The sequence below is a fragment of the Xenopus laevis genome, chromosome 1L (assembly GCF_017654675.1).
Source record: "Xenopus laevis strain J_2021 chromosome 1L, Xenopus_laevis_v10.1, whole genome shotgun sequence".
NCBI lineage: Eukaryota > Metazoa > Chordata > Amphibia > Anura > Pipidae > Xenopus > Xenopus laevis.
Genome location: NC_054371.1, coordinates 155,847,261 through 155,870,736, shown reverse-complemented (window position 1 = coordinate 155,870,736; position 23,476 = coordinate 155,847,261). Strand labels below are relative to the sequence as shown.

The 23,476-nt window shown below is 39.2% G+C and overlaps 1 protein-coding gene across 2 annotated transcripts in view; it reads left to right on the top strand.

Moving 5' to 3' along the window:
- morc2.L (MORC family CW-type zinc finger 2 L homeolog) overlaps positions 1-23,476 on the top strand; it is a 74,292-nt gene that overhangs the window by 19,321 nt on the left and 31,495 nt on the right. For both annotated transcript variants that reach the window (XM_018260255.2, XM_018260235.2), the window contains exons 4-11: positions 3,899-3,933; positions 5,030-5,098; positions 11,965-12,055; positions 12,588-12,696; positions 18,143-18,302; positions 20,758-20,869; positions 21,451-21,576; positions 22,564-22,643. In XM_018260255.2, the coding sequence (XP_018115744.1) occupies positions 3,899-3,933; positions 5,030-5,098; positions 11,965-12,055; positions 12,588-12,696; positions 18,143-18,302; positions 20,758-20,869; positions 21,451-21,576; positions 22,564-22,643 (782 nt within the window). The remainder of the gene's footprint in view (positions 1-3,898; positions 3,934-5,029; positions 5,099-11,964; positions 12,056-12,587; positions 12,697-18,142; positions 18,303-20,757; positions 20,870-21,450; positions 21,577-22,563; positions 22,644-23,476) is intronic.

Genomic DNA, 23,476 nt, shown 5'->3' with positions numbered 1-23,476 from the left:
CACCTTCGTCCATTGCAGACTGATATTCTGCGCTGGTGGAAAAGAGGATCCCTCATGCAAAAATTTCCTCTGTCCAAGGAGACCAGTTCCTCCTTGAGGTGGTTGCTTCGTCCAAACACACTGGCTATGGGTCGATCATGGGCCACCCCAGAATGGACAATATTGACAATGGATGCCAGACTGACTGGATGGGGGGCAACATGGCATTGAAATTCGGCACAAGGAGTGTGGTCACAAGAGGAGTCCAAGATGTCTATCAATGTGCTGGAGCTGAGGGCGATACGGCTAGCACTAGCCTACTGGGCAGCAGAACTAAAAAGTCAAGCCGCAAGGTTAAGGTCACACTGGGCGATTTGGGGAGATTTAGTTGCCTGGTGACTAATCAACCAATCTCCCCGAATGCCTTACCTCTGTCTTGCGCCTGCTAAAATTAAAAATCGCCTGTGGCATGGCACACGCGTCGCTTTATATTCCGAAGTTGCCTCGCGAGGAAACTTTGGGCGACTTCAGAATACTAAGCGAAGTGTGTGCCATGCCGCAGGCTACTTTTCATTTTAGCCAGCGCAAGACCGAGGTAAGGCATTCGGAGAGATTGGTTGACGCAAAGACGGGGTGATTAGTCCCCAGACGATTAATCTCCCCAAATCGCCCAGTGTCACCCTACTCTTAGAGTACAGTGTGACCATGCCACAGTCGTGGCATATATCAACCGTAAGGGAGGCATTAGGAGCAAAGGAGCCCTGAAGGAGACTGAGAAGATCATACACTGGGCAGAATCAAATGCCATACAAATATCGGCAACACACATTCCAGGAGTGTCCAACGTCTAAGCAGACTTCCTAAGCAGACATCGAATAGATCCGGGAGAATGGGAATTGCACCAAGAAGTGTTCCAGCCACTGACTCGACAATGGGGGCATCCAGAGAAAGATCTCATGGCTTCTAGGACCAACTGCAAAGTAGATCAAATTTTCTCAGGGTACAGAGATCCACAAGCAGAGGGGATCGATGCCATGACACAGATATGGAACTTCAATCTGGCATACATATTTCCCCCGATTCCCATGCTGACCAGAGTACTCAAGAAAATTTGTCACTTAGATCTACTGACAATTGTGATAGCCACGTTTTGGCTACGAAGAACCTGGTTTCCCCACCTACAAGATATGTCAGTGGCAGTGCCCAGTCCTCTTCCTCGCAGGCTGAGCCTACTGCAGCAAGGACCAAGCCTTCATTCCGATTCAGCCCTCTTCAATTTGATGGCATGGCTGTTGAGGAGTCCATCTGGAGAAGCAAGGGATTTTCAGAAGTGGTGATCGCCACCTTGATTTGGCCAGAAAACCAGTTTCTTCAAAAATCTACCACAGAGTCTGGAAGAGTTATTGGTCATGGTGTCAAGAGAATAACGTCTTATTTGAATGTTTTTCAATTTTGACGATACTATCCTTCCTCCAAAAGGGCTTAGACTTGGGACTGCAGCTCAACTCCCTTAAAGTACAGATTTCATCTCTCTCACTATTGTTTCAGCAGAAACGGACTTATGACAGCACAGTGAGGGAGTTTATCCAGGCACATGTGGTCCCACCACAGTGGCTTCCAACACCTACCTGGGATTTAAACCTAGTGTAAACAATGTTGCTAGAACCTCCATTTAAACTGCTCTAGTCTGTGAATCTTCAATGGTTTACATGGAAGGTGGTATTCCGGGTCGCTATCTCATTGGCATGTAGAACTTCAAAGCTGGGAGCGCTATCATGCAACCATAATCAAATAGTTTGTCACAAGGATAAAGTAGTCCTATGGACCAAACCTTCATTCCTACCTAAGGTGGTGTCAGCTTTCCACCTCGACTAGGAGATAGTAGTACCATTTCTGTGTCCTGATCCGAAGAATCCCAAGGAAAAGCTCCTCCATGAGCTAGATGTAGTCAGAGCTCTTAGGATCTATGTCAAGCGTACCCAAGAGTTGAGACGCTTAGAATCACTGTTTGTTATCCAATCGGGAAGGGCAGTCAGCATCCAAGACAACAATATTGAGTCTCGGTGGAGCAGATCTGTAGAGTGACAGCCTGGTTGTCTATCCACACATATTTACAAAAATCTACCATTCAAATACATTTTCTTCTGCAAAGGCGGCCTTTGGCCGAAGAGTGCTGCAAGCAGTAGTGCAGGTCTAGTTGCCGAGCACTAACTTACATTGTTAACCCACCCGTTGCTGTTGGGGCTACTTTGGTAAGTCCCCATAGGTCTCCTGTGTCTCCTGGAGACGTCATAGAAAATAGGATTTATGTAATACAACAAGAAAGTGATGAATTTCAGTCCAACGCAGTGGGTTGCTGCAAAATCAGTGCTTTATTCGACATAAAGCACTGATTTTGCAGCAACCCACTGCGTTGGACTGAAATTCATCACTTTCTTGTTGTATTTGATATTGGCTTCATTGGACGGAGGCTTAGTGATTGAACAGTCTGGTCGAATCCACTCTATTCTGTCATAGGATTTATGTACTCACCGTTATATCTGTTTCTATGAGTATAGTTTTCATGCCAATAGCGTTCTTGTTCTGCTTTCTTCAGGTGTCCAGACTTTGGTACCAACTGAGGTTAAAGAGGAAGTGCTAAGGGTAAAGCCTGAGTAGTCCTGGCACGCCCTCTTTGATCTGTCAATCAAGTGTCCTGCTTCTTGGAGGATAGAGATTTACCCATAGGTCTCCTGTGTCCTCATGTTGACTCGATTATTTAGTTTATTTGTATGATTTTTTTTAAACAGACACCGTAATCCGTTGGGTTCAAATAATAAAGTACAAAAAAAAAGGATATATTTCTAAGTGGAAAATGTATTAAAATTCAAGATTGCATTTTTGCTGTGATTTTAAGAAATACCTGAATTTTTTACATTTCAGTTTTTGAAACTTTGAATGAAAACATTTAGCAGATATAACTTGGTGAGCTATAGGGCAAGGTCACACATGACGTTTTTACGTTGCATTCTTTAAAAACGCTATAGTGCATATTACATTATTTTCAATAGGGCTTTATTTTATGCATATTTACGCTCGGCTGCACGTTTTAAAACTGCAATGTAAAAACGCCATGTGTGACCTCATCCTTAAAGAAGCCAATGGGAAGTGTATCTTCAACATTCAAGTTGTTTTATTTATTGATTTCTTTAAACATCCAAATTTGTTAAAATGTTTTTGCCTTATATACAAATATATTTTGACATCAGTATTTTGCTGTTGTTATAGGACAGGGGTGCCTAAACTTTTTGCAACGAGGGCCAGATTTGGTGAAGTGAAAATGTGTAGGGGCCGACCATTCAGCCTGACATTCTTTGAACCATTAACATCATTTAAATCATTTAAACAAGGAATCACATAGCCGTAATATTTGGGCACATTAGTGAAATGATCTGCCACTTGGTCTATACTGCTGCCTGTGTGCTGAAGGTGTTAGCAATAGACATGTACTGGCATATAGTGACGTGCTGATTTTGCATACTTCTTTAGGGCTGAAGGTGTCAATAGACATACTGAATTGCCAGTACAGTAAACTAAAGAAGTATACGAGAGCAGTGCGTCATTACATGCCAGTATATGTCTATTGCTAACACCTTCAGCACACAAGCAGTAGTATAGACCAAGTGCCAGATCATTTCACTAATGTGCCCAAATATTACTGCTATGGCTATGCGATTCCTGATCACACTGTGCTGGCAGGCCTCATTATTATTAATTTCATGACAGAGGCTGCGGGCTGGTGTAAATTTCAAAAAGGGGGCTGCAATTGGCCCCCGGGCCAGACTTTGGACATGCCTGTTATAGGATATACAATGTCATTAAAATAACCTCCTCACATCAAAAACTGTTTACTGAAGCCTGTAACTTTTCTTTCAACCAGGGATGCTGATGCCACAAGAATTGATATTTTTATCGGTAAGTACTTGTTAGAATAAAGAAAGATATTTTCAAAATGTTGCGGGCCATAATTTATCTGGATGCATGAAGATAAAATATATAAATGCAGAAACTGATGCAAGCTAAAGGACTTTATAAACGGGTGTCAATCGTGAGAAGTAGTTAATACTTTTTATATGGTCATATAACATGTCGAGAGCTATAGCAAGGTGATTAAAGGCCATGGGGTGAAAATACTGTATGTGGGTCCCAAAGCCTGCATAGGAGGAACCCAGAACTTCCTCCAGTGTGGTACAATATCAGGGCTGGGAGGCTGTAAGTAGCTACCCTTGTGTCAGGGATCTTGAGAGAAAGTTTTGTTTGGGTGAATGTGGTCAGTGGGGGTGCAAAAAAACCCAAAAAAACATCACCATCCAGAGACTGCAAGACCATTAGAATATAAAGAGCCCCTGTTGGTCACTTGGGGAAAGAGACCACAAGCTAGCAATATAAAACCATATTTTTATACCCAATACATTGTTGTGGAAACACTACTTGAGTGACCACTCAATTTTTAATTTTTTTTTAAAACTCCCATGATTTAGAATGAAGACTGGTTCTCCAATTTCTAACACATTTACATGTTGATCAGTAATAAAATGGGCTGGGTGCAGTGGATTAATGCTATCCTCCAGACCAGATGTAAACAATATTCCAGCATACTGTATAACTGATTCCGGCACAAGTGAATATAGAAGTTGACTACACAGGGGGTTGCCCTCCACTGAGGGTGTGTTCCCAACACATTTTTAATATCTTAAAACAGAGGCCAATTTTGGCCTTTTCTTGCCATGTGTTTGGGCTACTAAAAATTGCACTGGGCAAAATGTCTAAAAATCAGCTTTTGTGCCATTGTCCTATACTTGTGAGTGTATATAAACAATATATATTTAAGGATTGTACCCATATTCATATACAGTACAGTTTGGTTGAAGTCTAATATCTTCTTTGAAACAGTACTTAAATGGTAGCCAAAATACTTCAAACCAATTATAAGAGATGAGGTTCAGTCTGTTAAAATGGATACATTGCTAAATATTTTTGGAATTTGAAAATATTTCTTGCTAATTTTCAGTAAAAAGAGAAGAACTTAGAGGTGGCTTCATGCTTTGCTTTCTTGATGATGGAGCAGGAATGGATCCTAGTAAGTAAAAAACATCAACACCTTTAGGCACAAGCTCCCCACGCCTTCCAGCCCCCTTGCCCAGTTTGTCAACCTCCCATTCATTGCTCACTTATTTGCAGTGGATGGAGAACTTTAGTGGGCTGGTGTGATCTGCTGTATTGTAGTTGAAAAACTACACACACACACACACACACACACTCTCACTCTCTCACTCTCTCACTCTCTCACTCACTCTCTCTCTCTCTCTCTCTCTCTCTCTCTCTCTCTCTCTCTCTCTCTCTCTCTCTCTCTCTCTCTCTCTCGTACCTTACCAAGCACTGTGCTAGCTGTGTTACTACCAATAAACAAACCATTTGCAATTCATTTTTAGATTATGATTTCTATTGAAGTTTTACAATAATATTGAACATCAAGTGAAGGCAATCTCACAGAATCAATATGATGGTTTCTTATAGCAGTAAAATAATCAGAGGGCGGGGTAGGGAAAGGAAAGAAGGGGGAGAGGGAGGGGACAAATATTCTAAATCCTATTTTATCACATTACTCAAGCAAAATTAACTTTAATGACACTATATAAATTATTAGAATTTTGTTTATTTCAGTCTGGGAATTCTTGTTTGTGCACCAGAATTGGGGACCTAATGTTCATCCCCATGCCTTGGCTACACAATTAAAAGGTGAAGAGAACAGGGGAATGTGGGGAGAGCAGTGACATATAGGAAGTGCTAAATGGAAAGTGAAAGTAATTGTCTGCCCCGCCTCTATGAGGGGCAGACAGTATTTGATTGACAGCTGAGATTTTTAAATGAGCTTGCAACAGCTATGAATGCTTTAATAAAAAATAGAAATTGGATTTTATGTTTAATTTGAAAAGGACTTTTATTATACAGCTTTTTGTGTCTGGGTGACAGGTCCACTTTAATTTAGATAAAAGATTTGTACTGCTTTGTGTAGGGGAATGAGGTATTTTGCAGCGTTTAGTAAGTAAGATTCTAAAGGTTTTTTTTTAAAGGTGGAAATCTATTTCTCCATGTGGAACAACAGGTAGTTTTCATGAGCAGATAAAGTGCAGGTTCGATAAATCATCAGATTTCTGGAGATCATGGTGATATTGTTTCTGGGCAGATCATTAAGTTTACAATATTTTTCAAAAGTTGTTAGTGGTTAGGATAGTGTTGCTGTTCCCCTAGTGCACGGAAATGTGTAATTTGTGAGCATTTTAGATATAGATATATTTAATCCATAGGGTCAAAGTTTTTTTTGTTTGCTAACAAATTAGCCCTTTTTAATCAAGTGAAATAATTGTAAATTCCTATGTATTAGCCACTGCTGGAAATATCCCGGTTCAAGACTCACGGGGGAGGCTGGGTTTTTTAACAATGGTATTAATGGTGAAAATTATTTGGTTAAGTAATATGATATCTTGAGGTTATCCCAGATCTTAAGTGTATGCGATACCAGGGGATGGTCTTAGTGTAGTATTCTCCTATGTATGGCATAGAGAGGTTTGACAAATGGGTACTGGAGGTCTGTTCTAATTCTACCAAGAATTTAGTTTCATGTGATGCAACCAGTCTATTATTGCTGCATAGTGATAGTGTTGAATATTCGGAGACCTGTACCTCTTTTTTGATGTCGTCTGTTCAGTATTTTCCAGCTCACCCTGGGTTTTTTCCCTAACCAAATGTAGAGTAGGGCTCCTATATTTTTAATGTATGAATCCGATACAGGCATAGGTATTGCCTGCAAAATATAGAGCATTCTTGGGAGTATATTCATTTGTACCAAATTGATATGCCCAAACCAGAAAATTGGGTAAGCATGACAGGGGTTAAGATCTTTTTTAAGTTTGTTTTTGAGGTCTTTCAGTTTTATATCTATCCATTCTGTATAGTTTTTTTAAAAAATATTTTTATGCCTAAGTATGTTTGCATGTTTAATGTCCATATGTAGGGGAAGTAAGGTTGCATGGAAGTAATTACTTCTTGGGTAGAGAATGTTTAGAGCTATAGATTTGCTTTGGTTGAGTCTCAAATTCCTCCAATGCCTTATTTAGGTGTAGGATAGATTTGGTTGGTTTTTTTAAAGGGGAACTATAGCGAAAAAGAAAATTTAATAAAAACTTCATCACACTGAAATAAAAAATTTTTCCGAAATACAATAAATTAAATATTCTGCATCGTTGCTGAAATAATCATGTTTATCTTCACTATACCTCTCTGAGCATCTGTTTCTCTTCATTCTGTCTTCTTGAATCAGTTGAGTGTTCATTGACAATTAGATCCAATATATCTTATAGCGGGGGCTTTCTTTTCCTAGCAGATGAATTGGAACTCCCTCAAATAACTGATTCCATTACAAACTAAATCTAACAAAATAACTGCCTTTTGCACAAATTCTGCATGTAGAGAGACAGGATTTATGGTGATATTAATATAATGAGCTCTAATATATCATCTAGGCAAAGGGAGCCCCCCCTATAAGATTTATTGGATTTAACTGTCAATGAATATCTGACACCCAATTCCGGCTGAAGAGAGAATGAAGAGAAACAGATGCTGATAAAGGTATAGTGAAGATAAACTTGATTATTTCCAAATGTTTAATTGATTATATTTAGTAAACTTAATTTTTCAGTATGCTGAAGCTTATATTAAATAATTTTCGCGATAGTTCCCCTTTAAGGGTAAATAACAGATCATCTGCGTAAGCTAGGATTTTGTGCTAGAATTTTCAAGCGGCATATAACTTTGGATTTTGCCTTATTGTATTTAGAAGGAGTTCAAGTGATAGAATAAAGAGAAAGGGGGAGAGAGGGCAGCCCTGTCTAGTGTCATTTCTATTGTGGATTGGTTGTAAGAGGGAGGCACTGACCTTCGAGCAATAGGGTTTGTAAAGTGTTTTATCCAAGTTACCATGTTCAGGCCTATTCCATAGAATCTTAAACATTACATCATATAGGACCAAGTAACCCTATTGAACGCCTTATCTGCATCAGTAGAGTGAAGTAATAATTGGTTCTGTCTTTGTTTGCCTATATGAAGGAGGTTTAGGAGTCTTGTGGTATTATCACAGGCCTCTCTACCAGACACAAATCCCACCTGTTCTTGGTCTATGAAGTATTTCTGTAATCTAGTCACTATTATTTTGCCAAGTAGCTTTACATCAATATTGGTTAGGGAAATGGGGCAGTAGTTCCCGGGATCTAAGGAATTCTTGCTAGGTTTCTGTATTGTTTCTTATCTTTATTGTCAGCCATTGCTTTTGTAAAATGTGGCATCAGTACATTTTGGAATTTTAGAATGTCTTTCCGTCTTAATTTTGGGGTTTTAGATTTGGTCAAGTAGTCCTGTATTATATATGTGTCAGTTTTTATGGGGGGGGGGTCCTTCAATTGATATAGCTTAACATAGTATTGTTCAAAAGTACCCACTATTTTATCAGTAAAATGGTGGGTCTTTTCTCCCTTTGTGTCTCGCTGATATATAATTTTTTTCTTGTTTGCTCTTCAAGACATGGGCTAGAAGATGCTTACATTTGTCTGTTCATAAATCCTGTGATGTGAGATAGTAATTGCCTGTCAGTAGTGGAATTTACCTTAAAATATGTTTGTGTTTTTGTTTTTTTTAAGCAGCTGTTATTTTGGTGTCTTTGAGTAAAGCCTCATTTAGATATATACCAAATATCTACCAGTTTAAGACCATGTAGTATATTTTTCAACAGTGTGAGTTGTTTTCCAGGGATGCTAGATTTCCCTGTGCTCATGTCTAATAGGGGTTCTATAGGACATTTAAAGTCCGCTCCCAGGATTAAAGTCCCCTCTGTAAATGAGAAGACCATAGTAAGAATTGATGAGAGATGAGTGATTCGGTCTGTGTTAGGAAGATATAGATTGGCAAGTGTATATTTTTTCCCTGCAATGGTACCTTTTTTTTAAAAAGGTTTTTATTTTTGCATTTTAAACAACACAACAATAAACATTAGAATACGATTTTCATGGTTGCTTTCTTTGTCATTTCAATTTCAGTGTCATGTGTATCTATTCAGTTTCCCATCCATTGAAATATTGACCTCTTTTGGGTCAGACTCCTCGGCTCTTACTTAATGCTCCCTGCTGGGGAAAAAAAACAAAAAAAAAAACCCTTAACTTTAGTTGGGTATTATTGGCTTAGCATGTCTGGAGGTAATAATTGCTCTGTGGCATCTAACCAGCACCGCCATACCACTTCATATTTCTCGGGGCACCCTCTTGCCGCATAGGTAAGTTGTATCAGCGGGAGTGTTATCCTTATTAGGTTAAGCCAGCCTTGGAGTGTCAGGGGCTGGGGGGACATCCAATTCAGGAGAACACATTTCCTTGCATAGAACAGTAGAGTGCGATATAGAATTCTCATTGCTGTCCTTGGTGCGACCTCATCTATTACACCTAAAAGACATACCTTGGGAGTCAGTATTTTGGGGAGTGTTGTTTTCCCCTGAATATAAGTTAGGACTTGTGACCAGAATGCTTGAATTATAGGGCATGACCAAATGAGATGCATTGGGATGATTCGCGTCTGTTCATGCGGAACAGCAGGGTTGGGGTTAGATGTAGTATATTTAGAATTTTGAATTGGATTAACTTGTCTTTGGTAGAGACCAGGTAATCATAGGCCCTATCCGTTGCCTCTTCCCAATCATCCTCCTCCAGATCTGGGATGTCCCAAGTCCAGGTGGCCCCTGCTGTATTGAATGGGGATTTGACAGTAGAGTGGAGACATGCGTATAGCATGGTGACTAGTTTCTTAGTTGAGGGAGCCCTCAGGGTTGATTCTATTTTTGTAATTGTAAGGGGAGTATTGTTCCCCTGCAGTTGTTTGTGGAGCCTGTCTCAGTTGAAAGTAGGAGAACCAGGGGAGGACCTGGTGAGTTTGAGTATGTTTTATCTCATTCTTGGGGAGAATTTTCCTATCCTCGAGCAAATTCCCCAGTGTTCGTATGCCCCATTGTGGCCAGATTTTTTTCTGCTTTTTTGTCTGATAAAACAAAACCACAGTCATGTATCAACAATATCTCTGGTATCTGCTAATGTATATCTCTGGCTAGTACCTGTTGTTCCACCTGGGAGCATCTCCATCTTTGATGTCTGTTTCCTGGATAAAGGCAATTGAAGCTCTATGTTTTCGAAGTTCGCTCTAAAGGAAGATATGTTTCTGTGGTGTGTTCAGTCGATTGACGTTTCAACTCACTATGCAGAGCTGGTTGCAATTCATTTTGAACAGACAACTATAAATTGTGTTACTACAAGTTCTGTGTTACTAAAGCAGCCACAAATCAACAACCAGAAAACAGATCAGGAATATCTTAATAAGTCTGCTTCAGTAGAAATGTTTCTCTTCATAATGTTAGGGGACACTTACAGTAGAAAAGGAGGAAGAGGCCAGTGGCAGAACTACCAGGGGTGTAGATGGTGCAGCCGCACCAGGGACCGTGCCCCTGCCTCTCTGATGGGGCCCGTATCCCTGAAGAGAAATTGCTTTTAATATTCGATTGTGCTGTTTTCCGTAGCGCATTGTGCGTGACAGCGTGCTTGTGTGTGAGGCGAGCTGAAGCAGCTCTATGGACTTTTCCCTCCTTTGGGTCAAGAGTGCGCAGTGATGCAGGCAATCGCTGGCCACTAGTCTGCAGCTCTTTCCCTGTGTGTTTGTCGGGAGTTGATGGCACTACAGTGCAAACAGGGAGATGAGAAAGAAGTGAGTGAGAAAATGTGGGGGAAGATCGGCTCAGGTAGGGCTGGGCGCAGACATCCTCTTCTGAAGCTCCCCTGAGTTGCACTGCTGCAGCATGTCAGCCAAGTTTAAGCCACAACCTCTCCAGCAGAGGGGCCAGCCTCCAAAGCCAAGGTGAAGGAGCAGATCAAGATTATTGTGGATGATTTGGAATTAGTCCTGAGAGATCTGAAGGATACTAGCTAAGGAATTTAAGGAGGTATGGTGTCTGTGGGTGGGGGGCGGGGCATCGGCACAGTGCGACTTTGTCTTCTGGTTGTGGAGCAGAGGAACTGTGGCTGCACTGAGGCTCGGGTGCGCAGGGGCAGTGCCAGCTGGAAAGTTCTGACTGCTGAGTCGACTTTTGTGAATGGGACTGGGGGACTGTGCAGAATGCAGAATTGTACTACTCTGCCCCCAGTGCCAAGCAGCTCTGCATGCCAATGCTGTTAGATGTGGTCATGATTGCAAACTGTATTCATCATCCTGTCAGAGTGCCTGACTTTGGCCACAGATGTCCCTTTGCTATAAGACTATCAATTAGCTATACCTCATGCAGATGGTTTGACCATAGATGTTGCTGTTCATTTACAAGTATTGTGTGTCTTGCGCAGAATGTTAAATGAAAAGGGGTGCCCTTTTGGACCAAGCACAGAACCCCTATTAGATGGTCTACAAAATTTGCATACTGGGCTTTCTCTTAATGATATTGAGATTTCATTCATCTGTTGCAAAACATGCCTGCAGGCATCCCTGTGTACTAGTGCTTCATCTCATTGCATCTCTATACATACTGCTACATAACAGCACATACTATAGAGGGGAATGGTGTTGCATTGAAAAGCTCTCCCACAAGAGGATTTTATAGCCTGAACTAGTATTCTGAATAGGTATATATGTATGTGATGAGCAACCATATTGATCAGAGTTGAACTGCTCTTATCATAGTATGTCAGTAATGCTGTGTTCCAGCCGAATGTGCTTGGGGTTGCTTGGGTGGTAGGGGGGCCCAGTTGTAAATTTCTGTACTAGGGCCCTTAGGGGTCTAGTTACTCCACTAGGAAGAGAGATAATTATATTTAAGGTCAGGGCAGCGTGACTAATTCTTTATTGCTACTCATTATTTGTCTGTATTAGGTGAAGCAGCAAGTGTTATTCAGTTTGGTCGATCTGCTAAAAGGACTCCTGAATCTATCCAAATTGGGCAATATGGAAATGGTTTAAAGTCGTAAGTACTTCAACAATAATTTGCTAATACAAGCACACTGATGACTAACATGCAAAAGGTATATGCAAAACTTCCAGTATTATAATAAAAATCTTATATTTTCTATATGCTTCATTTATAACTATAACGGAAAACAATATAATTAAAACTATCCAATTGTAATAAATAGAAAGTTTCATGCAAAAATTGAATGACCACAGTATTAAGGTTCATCTGCCTCTAAAGGCATTCATGATTTATTTTTCAGTACTTTCTGATGAATAAAGGGGGTTACCAATAGATTGTATATATTATTCATAGTGAGAAGGCAAAAGATAACATAGCAACACTGATTTTAACCTACTCCTTGCAAGGATGCTAGCTACTGACCTTCTTTTGCCCTTCTTTACAGAGTTTTCTGTTAGGTCTGTATAATGTGACCACTTAGTATGTATATGTATTATTAGGTTACTATTATGTTAATTACAGTAGAATCAAATATTTCATAAATTTCATAAATTTATTTACTTACTTTCATTGTGTTCCTTTCTAGGGGTTCTATGAGAATTGGAAAAGATTTCATCCTTTTCACCAAGAAGGGAGATTCAATGACCTGCCTTTTTCTGTCTCGTACTTTTCACGAGGAGGAAGGCATTGATGAGGTTTGAAAATTGGTTTGATATTCCGTATTGGTGTATTATTATTATTAAATAGGGTCTTACTCGCAACTATTCATTTTGCAAAATGTCATGCATTGGCAGTATAAAAAATCGAAAATTATGACAGCTATACTGTCTACTTGTCTAATATAATGCAGAATGGCTTAACTAAAGCCTAGTAAATTTAATAAGTCTGTGTTCTTACAGTGTACCTCTTTTTAACCTAGCCTCATATATGTGCATGCACACTGATCTGCCAAGGGTGCTGATGTGTATGCACATGCACTCTTGGGTGCTGCAGTACATTTGATGGTGAAAATGTGCAGGTGAAATGAAAGATGTTAAGGTGGCTGTAAATATGAGTCATGGGGCTGCTGTTGTGAGAAGCAGCACAGCAGTCTCTGTTCTAAGATTAATAATATAGTGAAACCTCAATTTCACATACTCTGATACCCCTGGGTCTTAGGCCAGTATTGTCCAATTAAACTGGTTTGTCCTTCAGTCCTCAATCTCTAGCTTATCTCATCCTTTGGTCTGCAGGGGTTCCTACCTCATTGTTTTTTTTCCCCTACAAGCATGGCAGATCCCTTCAGGGAGGCAGGCTCCAAAGTTTCTGCTTTCAGTACACAGGTGTCTTTCTTGCATATTTTCGTTCTGGTGCCAGGCTTCCTAGGGCACCCTATCCTCTCTGCACACCCTTCGCCTCAGCCTCCCCCAGCCACCACAATGCCCCTGGTAGTTCCATTACCATGCCTGAACCCATCTGGACTCAGGAATTAGCCCACTCTGTCTCTGCCTTACAGTGACTTGCCAAGCTTCTGTAAAAACTGGACAAGTTCCTCACCCAGCTTGCTTCCCAACCCGCCACTGTTAAATCAGGCAAACTTATGACTTCCACCATTCCTTCTGGACTCTGATGAGGAGTCAGAACTGGCAGAAGAGGGTCATATCTCTGATGGCTCATCCGCTGGTAGGGTTGCCACCTTTTCTGGAAAAAAATACCGGCCTGCCTATATTTTTATGGGTTTTTCCTATAAATAACATTTGCGATCAAGCAACATTTTTACCGGCCATGGCAGTAAAATACAGGCCAGGCCAGTAAAATACTTGCCAAGTGGGCAATCCTATCTGCCGGACAAGACCCAGACCCTTTTGGGGCAAATCTGTCCCTAGCCTCTTCCCCCGGGGCCTCACTCAGCACTTGCCTCCCTGGTGTCCATGATAGAAACAGTGCCCAATTATACACTCATCCTCTTTATACCTCAGTTGTCTGCCAGTTGCACCCAGGGTCATCATTAGACTCTCTGATAAGCATCCCCCAGAGGAGTTCTCTGGCTTGGTGAACCAACCTGCTCGACTCTTTTAAGGCAGGCCCTTTGCAATATTCGACTGGACCATCCAACAACGTAACTAGAGGGGGGCGGGCCCTGGCGTGGGATGTGCAGCTGGGGCCACCGCCCCATCCGTACGCCCGAAATCAGTGGTACGCAGCTGCTGGGGGGCCCTGAGGGGGTGCGGGTCCTGGCCCAATCGCACCCCCTGCTCCCCCAGTAGTTACACCACTGGGACAATCCTAACCACGGATTCTAGTGTCGATGTCTGGGGAGCAGTTTGTCGGGACCAGATGGCAGAAGGGAAGTGGCTCCCTTCTGAGACCTCTCTGACAATGAACGTTCAACGACACTACTCGTATTACTTTTCTTATCACAACTTGTTCACTAGGATATACATGTTTCTAGAGCACCCACAAACCTTAAACTCTATAAAACATATCTCAATATTAACCACTTCTTGGACTGACCATTCGGTCATGTTTATGCATCAAAAAAAGTACCAGTTCAATAACTGCCCACTTTGGAGACTGGATAATTTACTTTTCCAAGACCCTAAGGGTAAGGTCACACTGAACGTTTTGGGGAGATTTAGTCGCCTCATCTTTGTGGCGACCAATCTCCCCAAACGCCTTCCCTCTCTCTTGCTCTGGCTAAAATGAAAAATCGCTGGCGCTAAACATATGTGGCGATTCATTTTCCGAAGTTGCCCAAAGTTTCCTCGTGGCCCAGATGGGTTCACTAGTAAATACTACTAAACATTTACTAATATAATAGTCCCATTCCTCACTAGAACTCTTAATCATGCTGCTACTACTGGCTCCTTCACAAAAGAGATTATCCTATGATATATAACTAAGATTCCTAAACCAGGTAAAGATTACACGTAGGGGGTTGTTTACTAAACTCCGAATGCTAAAAATCTGAGAAATATTTATTATCCAAATTTTTAGAAAAAACAAACAAAAAAACAACTTTTTCGGGATTTATTATACCCTGAAGATGTACTGTAAATAGTCAGATTCTGAAAATCTGGGCTGTCAGACCTGCCGAGGTTGCATATATGTCAATGGGAGCAGTCCCAAAGATTTTTGATCTGTACTGGGTTTCATACAATCTGAGTTTTTCCTATGATTTGTATTTTTCACGATTTTTTCGAGTTTTTTCCCGCAAGCAAAATTTTTGGAAAAGTATATTAATAAATAAGGTGAAAAAAATTGTGGATTTGGTCTTTTTATGGGGTTTTTCCAGAAAATATTGAGATAAATTTTGATAAATGGGACTCTAACTGTGCAAATTACAGACTGGTATCACTTTTGAATGGTGACCTCTGCTACCCAAACTTATATGTTGTGACAAATCTGGATTTGGGAAAGGGTGGCAATTACATGATTATGCCAGGCGACTCATTCATTTAACCAAATGGCTACATAGCCATAAAATACCCTTGCTGCTATTGGCACTCAGCGCTGAAAAAGTGTTCGACTGCATGAATTGGTTGTACATAAAACAAGCACTTAATAAGATTGAGATACCAACTGCTTTTATTACAATTATCATGGCTCTTTATTCACTTCCTGAAGCCCAGGTCAATGTGCACAGGTTTTTATCCAAGTCATTCCTTCTGACAAATGGCACTAGGCAGGGGTGCCCATTGTCCCCTCTGCTCTGTATCTTAGGTATGGAACCCGTACACACAGAAAATTAAACAGCTCCCCCTTATTCGAGGAATAAAAATTGGCGCTGTTAACAACAAATCCTGATAATGCACTGCAACATATCTTTAATTTACATTCAGAGTTTGGCAAATTATCACATTGTAAACTCGTTGTAGCTTAAACCCAGGCATTGCCAAAACACCTACCAAACAATATTATGCAGCAACTGAAACAATCTTACAGCCTAGACTGCCAAAATACTGCTATTAAGTATCTAGGAGTGAATACAACAGCGGACCCTAACCATCTTTATCAATGTAACAATGCTACCATGCTCTACTAGACAAAAAATTATCTGCAGTCATAGTGGACCAACTTTATTTCATGGCTGGGGCAGATAAACACTATAAAGATGCTAGTCTTGCCTAGAATCCTATACAAATTCCTAGCGCCACTGATTACACTACATAATACCTTCTTTAAACCACAACGACGACGACTATTGATGTCCTGTATTTGAACTCAAAAAAAGCCAGACTGCCTATTGATATAAGGTACACCAACAAAAAGAAGGCAGGCCTAGCTTGTCTGAACATCTAAATCTACTACAGAGCAACTGTTCTAGACCAAATAGCAGATTGGCACTTAAAACCCGAAACTAAAAGTTGGGTAGACCTAAAGTGCTGGTAATACAGAACACTCACTGGGAAAACTTTACCAGCAAACTTATGGCTATGCGTAGAACAAGACCAGACAGTCGGGGGGCAACTTCCAACCCCACTCAAAGCCTCCTTGACAGAATGGCACAAAGCCATTTTTCAGTCTCCAAATCAATTATGTCCTCCCAAGCAACCAATTTAACACATATATATACGAATGCGTAACTTTTGTATCTTCAAGAAAATGATAGTGATCAACCCTCCAACCCCATTCAAACTGAATCCGACAAAAAAGTAAGGAATCGTTATGGCCTACAATACCCTCATGCAGATACATTGTAAACGAGATCCTACCGCCAAGATGCATTGGGAACAAGACTTAAAAATGTCCATAGACGGGCAACTTTGGGACTGGATCTTTTGTCAAACAGCTAAATATTCCAAATCTCTGCAAAGCCAAGAGATGACGATCAAGCTTATGTACAGATGGTATTGGACTGCTGAAAAAAATCATGCGGTCTGCCTCAACTCATCGCCATACTGCTGGAGATGTAACTCAAAAGTGGGATCACTTTTCCACATTTGGTGGTCATGCACAATTGTTCAGGAATTCTGGACCAACATAGAGAGGATGATCTCCACCTACAACAAAGCAGCATTCCAGCTCCAACCTTCACTCTTGGACATTCTCCCCATTGATAAATAGAATATACATATAGTTCTCTTAACTGTCTGTGTGGGCAGATCTCTCCTAACCAGGAGTTGGAAAAAGCCCTTACTGCCATCCAAGGAGGATATAAAAATGGAACTTCAACGAATACTCAAGTATGAACAGTTTTATGCAACAATACCACATGGAGCACATCAACCTTATCAGACTCATAACTAATTAGATTCCTTTGACTCGCTGGGCAAAAGAGATGGACTTACCTTAATGGCAAAACGCTTTGATAATCATATTATCTGTTTAACTGCCTGAATAAGTAATATGACTTACAAATTGGATGAGAGGTCTCTTCTTACCTCCTTACCTCTCTTACCTCTCTTACTTACCTCTCCCACTTTACTAACCTCTTCTGCTAAACTATCCAAATTCACAATCAGTTACTGTTAAAACACACATTTTTAATAAATAAAATTCAATATTAAATAAACCCAGTAGGATTGCTATGCACCAATATGGATTTATGCAGCAACGTTAGGATCACATAAAAAGTACTGTTTTACTATTACAAAGAAAAGGGAATTTATTTTTAAAATGTTTAATTATTTGCTTAAAATGGGCTCTATAGGAGATGGCTTTCCTGTAATTCATAGCTATCTTGATAACAGGCCTGTAGTAGACATTCTGTTGTGTGGTTATTCACATATTTTTTTTAAAATGTATACAACTATGTAATAATCATGCTATAAGTACAGTACACACTGAATAGTAAACTGTATGATTCTAATAGGTGTCATTTGAGACCATGAAACCCAATGTTTTACGTAATGTAAGTTTGTGTGTACAGAATTATTTTCCTTTGTACTTTACCACATTTACATTTAAATGTTTTTAGTTGTCCTTTAAATGCAAAACAAAAATACTTATGTTTCTATCTTACCAATCAGTTTTAGGATTGACAGAAATGACCACTATTGCATCATAATAATTTACAAAATACACTTATGAATGATTATTTTTTTCTATTATTTTGTGTTGAAAATTAATTTGAAGAAAATTATGACAATGTTTACAGATTCGTAAAACATCATGTTCTTTACAGACTGTTTTTTTTGTTTTTTTTTTACTGTACCAAAGGTTATTGTTCCTCTTCCAACTTGGAATTCGAAAACTGGTGAACCTATAACAGACAATATGGAAAAATTTGCAATTGAAACCGAACTCATCTATAAGTATTCTCCATTTCATTCCCAAAAGGATCTCATGGACCAGTTTAGAAAAATCACAGAAGACACAGGTAAGAAAACAGCCAAGGAACTGTTCATACTTTTAATTAATAGAAGTACCAGTGCAAGTTTCCAGGGATAATTTAATACAATGATAGGGAATCTGTGTGTGTGTGTGTATAAGAAATTAAGTGTAGATATGTATCGCTAAGACTGAAGATAAAGAAAGTGTATTCTCTGATGTATAATTGCTTGACACCGCTTGTCCTGTCTCCACTGGCAGTGCAAGGCCCAAAAGTGTTCTAGTACATGTTTTTTGAAAGACAACTGCTAAACTGTCTCTTCCAGGTGACATAGTCAATAGAAGACATCAGGGGCAGTTTTGATCTGTACCAGCAAAGAACCCACTGTGTAGCATGTTTACTTATGTGTGAATTCACAACGCTATTGACTAATGGGGCAATGTAATATAGGTCTGTAATCGAAAAAATTTTTGCAGTGCTAATAAATATTCACATTGCGAAAATGTAAAGAACATTTTGCAAACCCTTTGCCCCCCTGTGACAGTAGGTTAGAGATTGTGAATTTCATAGTTTACAAAAATGTAACAAACATTTTATGAAATGTTTGCTCCTCATGGGACAGTGTATGTAATAAAACGTCATACTGAAAAACGTTTGCTCCAAAAATATACGCCATCTTCAAGCATGTCTTAAAAGTGTGCAATATTTAAATAAAATGACATACAACGCCCATGGAACACCTGCAAAATTTAAGACAATATGGGAACCTGGTTGGATGCCAACCCCCAGATATCTCTACCAGAAGACTACTTTGGATGTATAACTTGGTATATATATATAGTGAATAAAGTACCTCCTCTTGTAAAATATAAGGATATTATAAGTTACCGAGGAGTTTCATGACCATATACATTTATACAGGTAATGGAACTCCGAGGTAACTTCTAATATCCTCATATTTTACAACTGGGGGTACTTTATTTATTATAATACACAAATTTCAGTGAGTCATGTGACTGAAATGACATCAGAACTCACCGTTTATAACTGATGACATCAGAACTCACCGTTTATAAGGATATAATTTACAAGATATTCATGGCTTTTGTGTATTATACCCTGATATTCGGATGGTCCGTGCCTCCCTCTGCTTTTTGACAATTACAATTGTGAATTGAGCAACTGTTGTCAGTTCTTTTGTAAGTGCCAAGCATGATTGTTCATTTTTCTTTATTTTAAATGTATTTATTTTTTTGTTTTGGTTGTAAAAATGCAAAATAAAAACCTTTTTGAAAAAAAAGTGTGCAAGATTTGCAGTGCAATAAAAGTCTAATGAAGAATATTACATTATGACACTCACATTTTATTCTTATTTGTGTGCAAATGTGTTCTTTTTGGAAATGTTATTAAATTTCCCCCTAAAAATCATAATACACTTTTGCGAGAGAAATATGCTGGATTTCTCTTGTGAAATTTTTCTGTCTGTAAAAATCTGTTGGTGTATTTCCCTCCATACTCCTCCAGAGAATTTTCACCATGAAGAAATGTGGGAAACTAGCGTGAAGCAGGTGATGTAGATAATGAGAGGCAAAAGTGTCTGCTCTATCTTAATAATAGTTTGTCAGCATGAACCTGGACATAAATGAAGAGAGGAATAAAAATGGGAGTGTAAAAGAGACTGTATAAAAAGGGGAAGATTAAAAAATTAGAGAAAGAAACTTGTAGAAGGAAAATAAAGGGTTAAGGAAATAAGCCAAATGTTAGAGGACATGAGCTATAGAAAAAGGAAAAAAGTGGTGAGCTGATGAAGCATTAAGAAATGAGAATAAAGAGTGTTCTTGAGAAGAGAGAATATTATCGTAGAAGACAGCAGAAAAATGAAAAAGAGGGGAACAGAGTAGGGTGATCGCAGGAAGAGGGGTTAATTTAAGATGAATTAGTGTTAATTAATGGAAAAAAGTGATGAAACATAAAGAACAAGAAGATTAGAGATGCTGCATTAAGAAGAAAAATACTAAGGGATAGTAAATAGAAGGAAAGGCAGAAAGCATAAAACAACAACAAAAAAAATGAGTACAATATTATTTTATGAATATCTGTACAAAGCTGTGGGCAAGTGCCCTGGGGTGTTTTGTACCTGCAGTTTTCTAGTTGCTCTTACTTATGAGTTGGGGATTCTTTCTAAACAATGGCAAGTGGTTTACAGGGGTAAGAACAAAGAGTAGCCATGGCAAAATAATTTTGCCGTGTCCCCGAATTTTACTCTTAAAATCTGGTAACCTTATATTGCTAACTTTTTTGTTATGGTAATTCAATTCTAGTAGCCAGATAACATGGAGTTCCTAGATTGTAAGAACTGTTATTCGAAAACTAAAAAACAAAAGACAAATTATCTTTGAATACTGCTGTACATATATTATATTATACAATGTATTTTTAATTTAAATTAATTTAATGTATTTTACTTGATAACATATAGCAGTTTATGTATTTTCTGGCATAGGAACCCTGGTTGTAGTTTTCAACTTGAAACTAATGGACTCTGGTGAACCGGAGCTGGATGTGGTCACTGACCCTAAAGATATTCAGATGGCAGGGACTTCGCCAGAAAGAGCGTAAGTGAGAAGATTACTGCTTTTCTCTATTGGTGCATAGTGGAAATAAATCCCCTCTGGACAAAAGTTCACAGGGCCAGGCATTTTTTAAAAAACGGGTAAGCCAGTCCAGGGAAGAAGATTTAAGTCACTGGGGATGTCTCACAATGAGGAATCTCCCACTGTTTAACATTTTCATTCTCAGGTCACGGTGTCTGATCCTGTGCTTTCAGAAAGAGTCAGTGCTTCACAATGGAACACCTTTTATATAAGCTATTGTTTCTTCTACACCAATGCTTTACAACGGGTGCCCTCACCCTTGTGTATTCACTTGAATTCAAGTAACAATGACCTATAGGTAACTTTAAATGTACATTAACATTTTAAAGAGTAGTTTTTAGTGTCATTATCACTTAGAATCCTTAGACTATTGCAAAGTGTTTTAACAAAAAAAAAAATAACCACAAAGAAACATACACGCACAAACTATTAAATTATTGGCAAGTGCAAATGTTTTGAATGGTATTTTAGATGTTGATATATTGTGCTCCCTGTTTAAATTATGGTGGTGTTATAACAAATAACCTTTTCCTTTTGAATAGAAAACCTGAGCGGCGATCGTTTCGAGCATATGCTGCTGTTCTGTATATTGATCCAAGAATGAGAATTTACCTTCATGGACACAAGGTGCAAACAAAACGACTGTCTTGTTGCCTTTACAAACCCAGGTACAGTTATGCAGGGAATCATCTTCTGTACTGGGGACAAAATGTAGCCATTTGTATACAATATATAGCTAAGTCTACAGGTAGGATATTATTAATTTTTAATTCAATCTAAATTAAATTGTAAACACATTTTGAGTAGTGACTACAATGTTTAGTATTAGGAGTATTCTAAAGAGTGCATACTATAGCTTGTGTTTTAGGCTATATAAATATTTAAAGAGGCATTGTAAATGTGTTTTACAAATTGTCTTAATTAAAATTGGCCTACAGTTTTTTATTGTTTATAAAGAGTTAATTGTCTATATTTATACTAAAGTTGGCCATATACGGGCCGATAAAAGCTGCCGACAGACCGAGTCGGCAGCTTATTGGCCTGTGTATGGCTTCCCCGATTGAGATCTGGCCGAAAGTCGGCCAGATCTCGATCGGATGACACTAAAAATCCCGTCGCATCTGTTCGTTGATGCGGTCCCGCAATCCGACGCCCGTAAAGCCACTTTTAGGATCCGATCGTTGGGCCCTAGGGCCCACTATCGGATCAGCCCGATATTGCCCACCTCAAGGTGGGCATATCGGGGAGAGATCCGCTCGTTTGGCAACATCGCCAAACGAGCAGATCTCTCCGTGTATGGCCACCTTAACTTAGGTAAGTACAAGGGAGTATGAAAGAAAAAAAATGGCCCTTCAGAAAATTTGTATATGCTGAATTACAGTAGGTGGGAAATACTGGGGGACACTTTACATGCTCTGTGCAGAGGACAAAAAAGTGGACATTAGGAACAGGGAATGAGATAAGCACATAGTGCAGGAAAGGAATCAATGTGAAGGGACCTCTAAGGCAGGTGACGTAAAAAAGCATAAAAGTAGGTGCTTTTGGAATTATTTCCAGTAACCTTTTGGTGTCTTGATTTGGGGTTCAACTTTCTTTCTCCTTTAAGCTTTAAACAGCATATGTGGATGTGCTATAGTTTCTTTTTCTTTTTGCAGAATGTATAAATACACATCAAACCGGTTCAAAACACGAGCTGAGCAGGAGGTGAAGAAAGCAGAACACATGGCTAAAATTGGTAAGAAAACAATGGATAAGCATAAAATAAGGGGTGCAAAAGGCTGATAGAATCGTTTAATTTATGAATTAATACTGTATAATATGTTTTAGCATTTATCAATACAGGTATGGGACCTGTTATCCAAAATGCTCGGGACCTGATGTTTTCCGGATAACTTTCTGTAATTTAGATGTAATGAATTAAATAAAACCCAATACAGGTTAATTATATCTTAGTTTGGATCAAGTAAAAGGTACTGTTTTATTATTACAGATAAAAGGGAAGTCATTTTTAAAAACTTGGATTATTTGGATAAAATGGAGTCTGTGGGAAATGGCCTTTCCGGAATTCGGAGCTTTCTGGATAACGGATACCATACCTGTACATGTCTTTTTAATCTGCAACACAACAACCCACAATATAATAGAATCCATTCAGTTGAATGGAATAAGTTCTAGTAGTGCCGATTAACATTATATTGTATGGGAAGTGAACTTGGTAAGGGATTTTTTACTTTTCAACTTTTTATTTTTTTCAAATGCAAAAATAATGAATACATCTGTAATAATAACTGAAGCGACATCTGGGCATACCATACACACTATAAATGTTTGGTACTGGAAACTATCCTTTACTTCAGAATTGAATGAGCTAAATCAAGGGCACTGCTTACAAAACATTACTTATAAGATAAAGCATGGTTTGATATGCCATTGTGCTGTCATTCATATGTGTGATACTGTTTCAGTCTTGGGGCAGTGTTACAGTATCCCCCAAAAAGGCAACAAGAAGGCACCCTGCCTCCCTCTGCAGTTTGTTCATAGCATGTATAAGGAAAATATAAAACAATG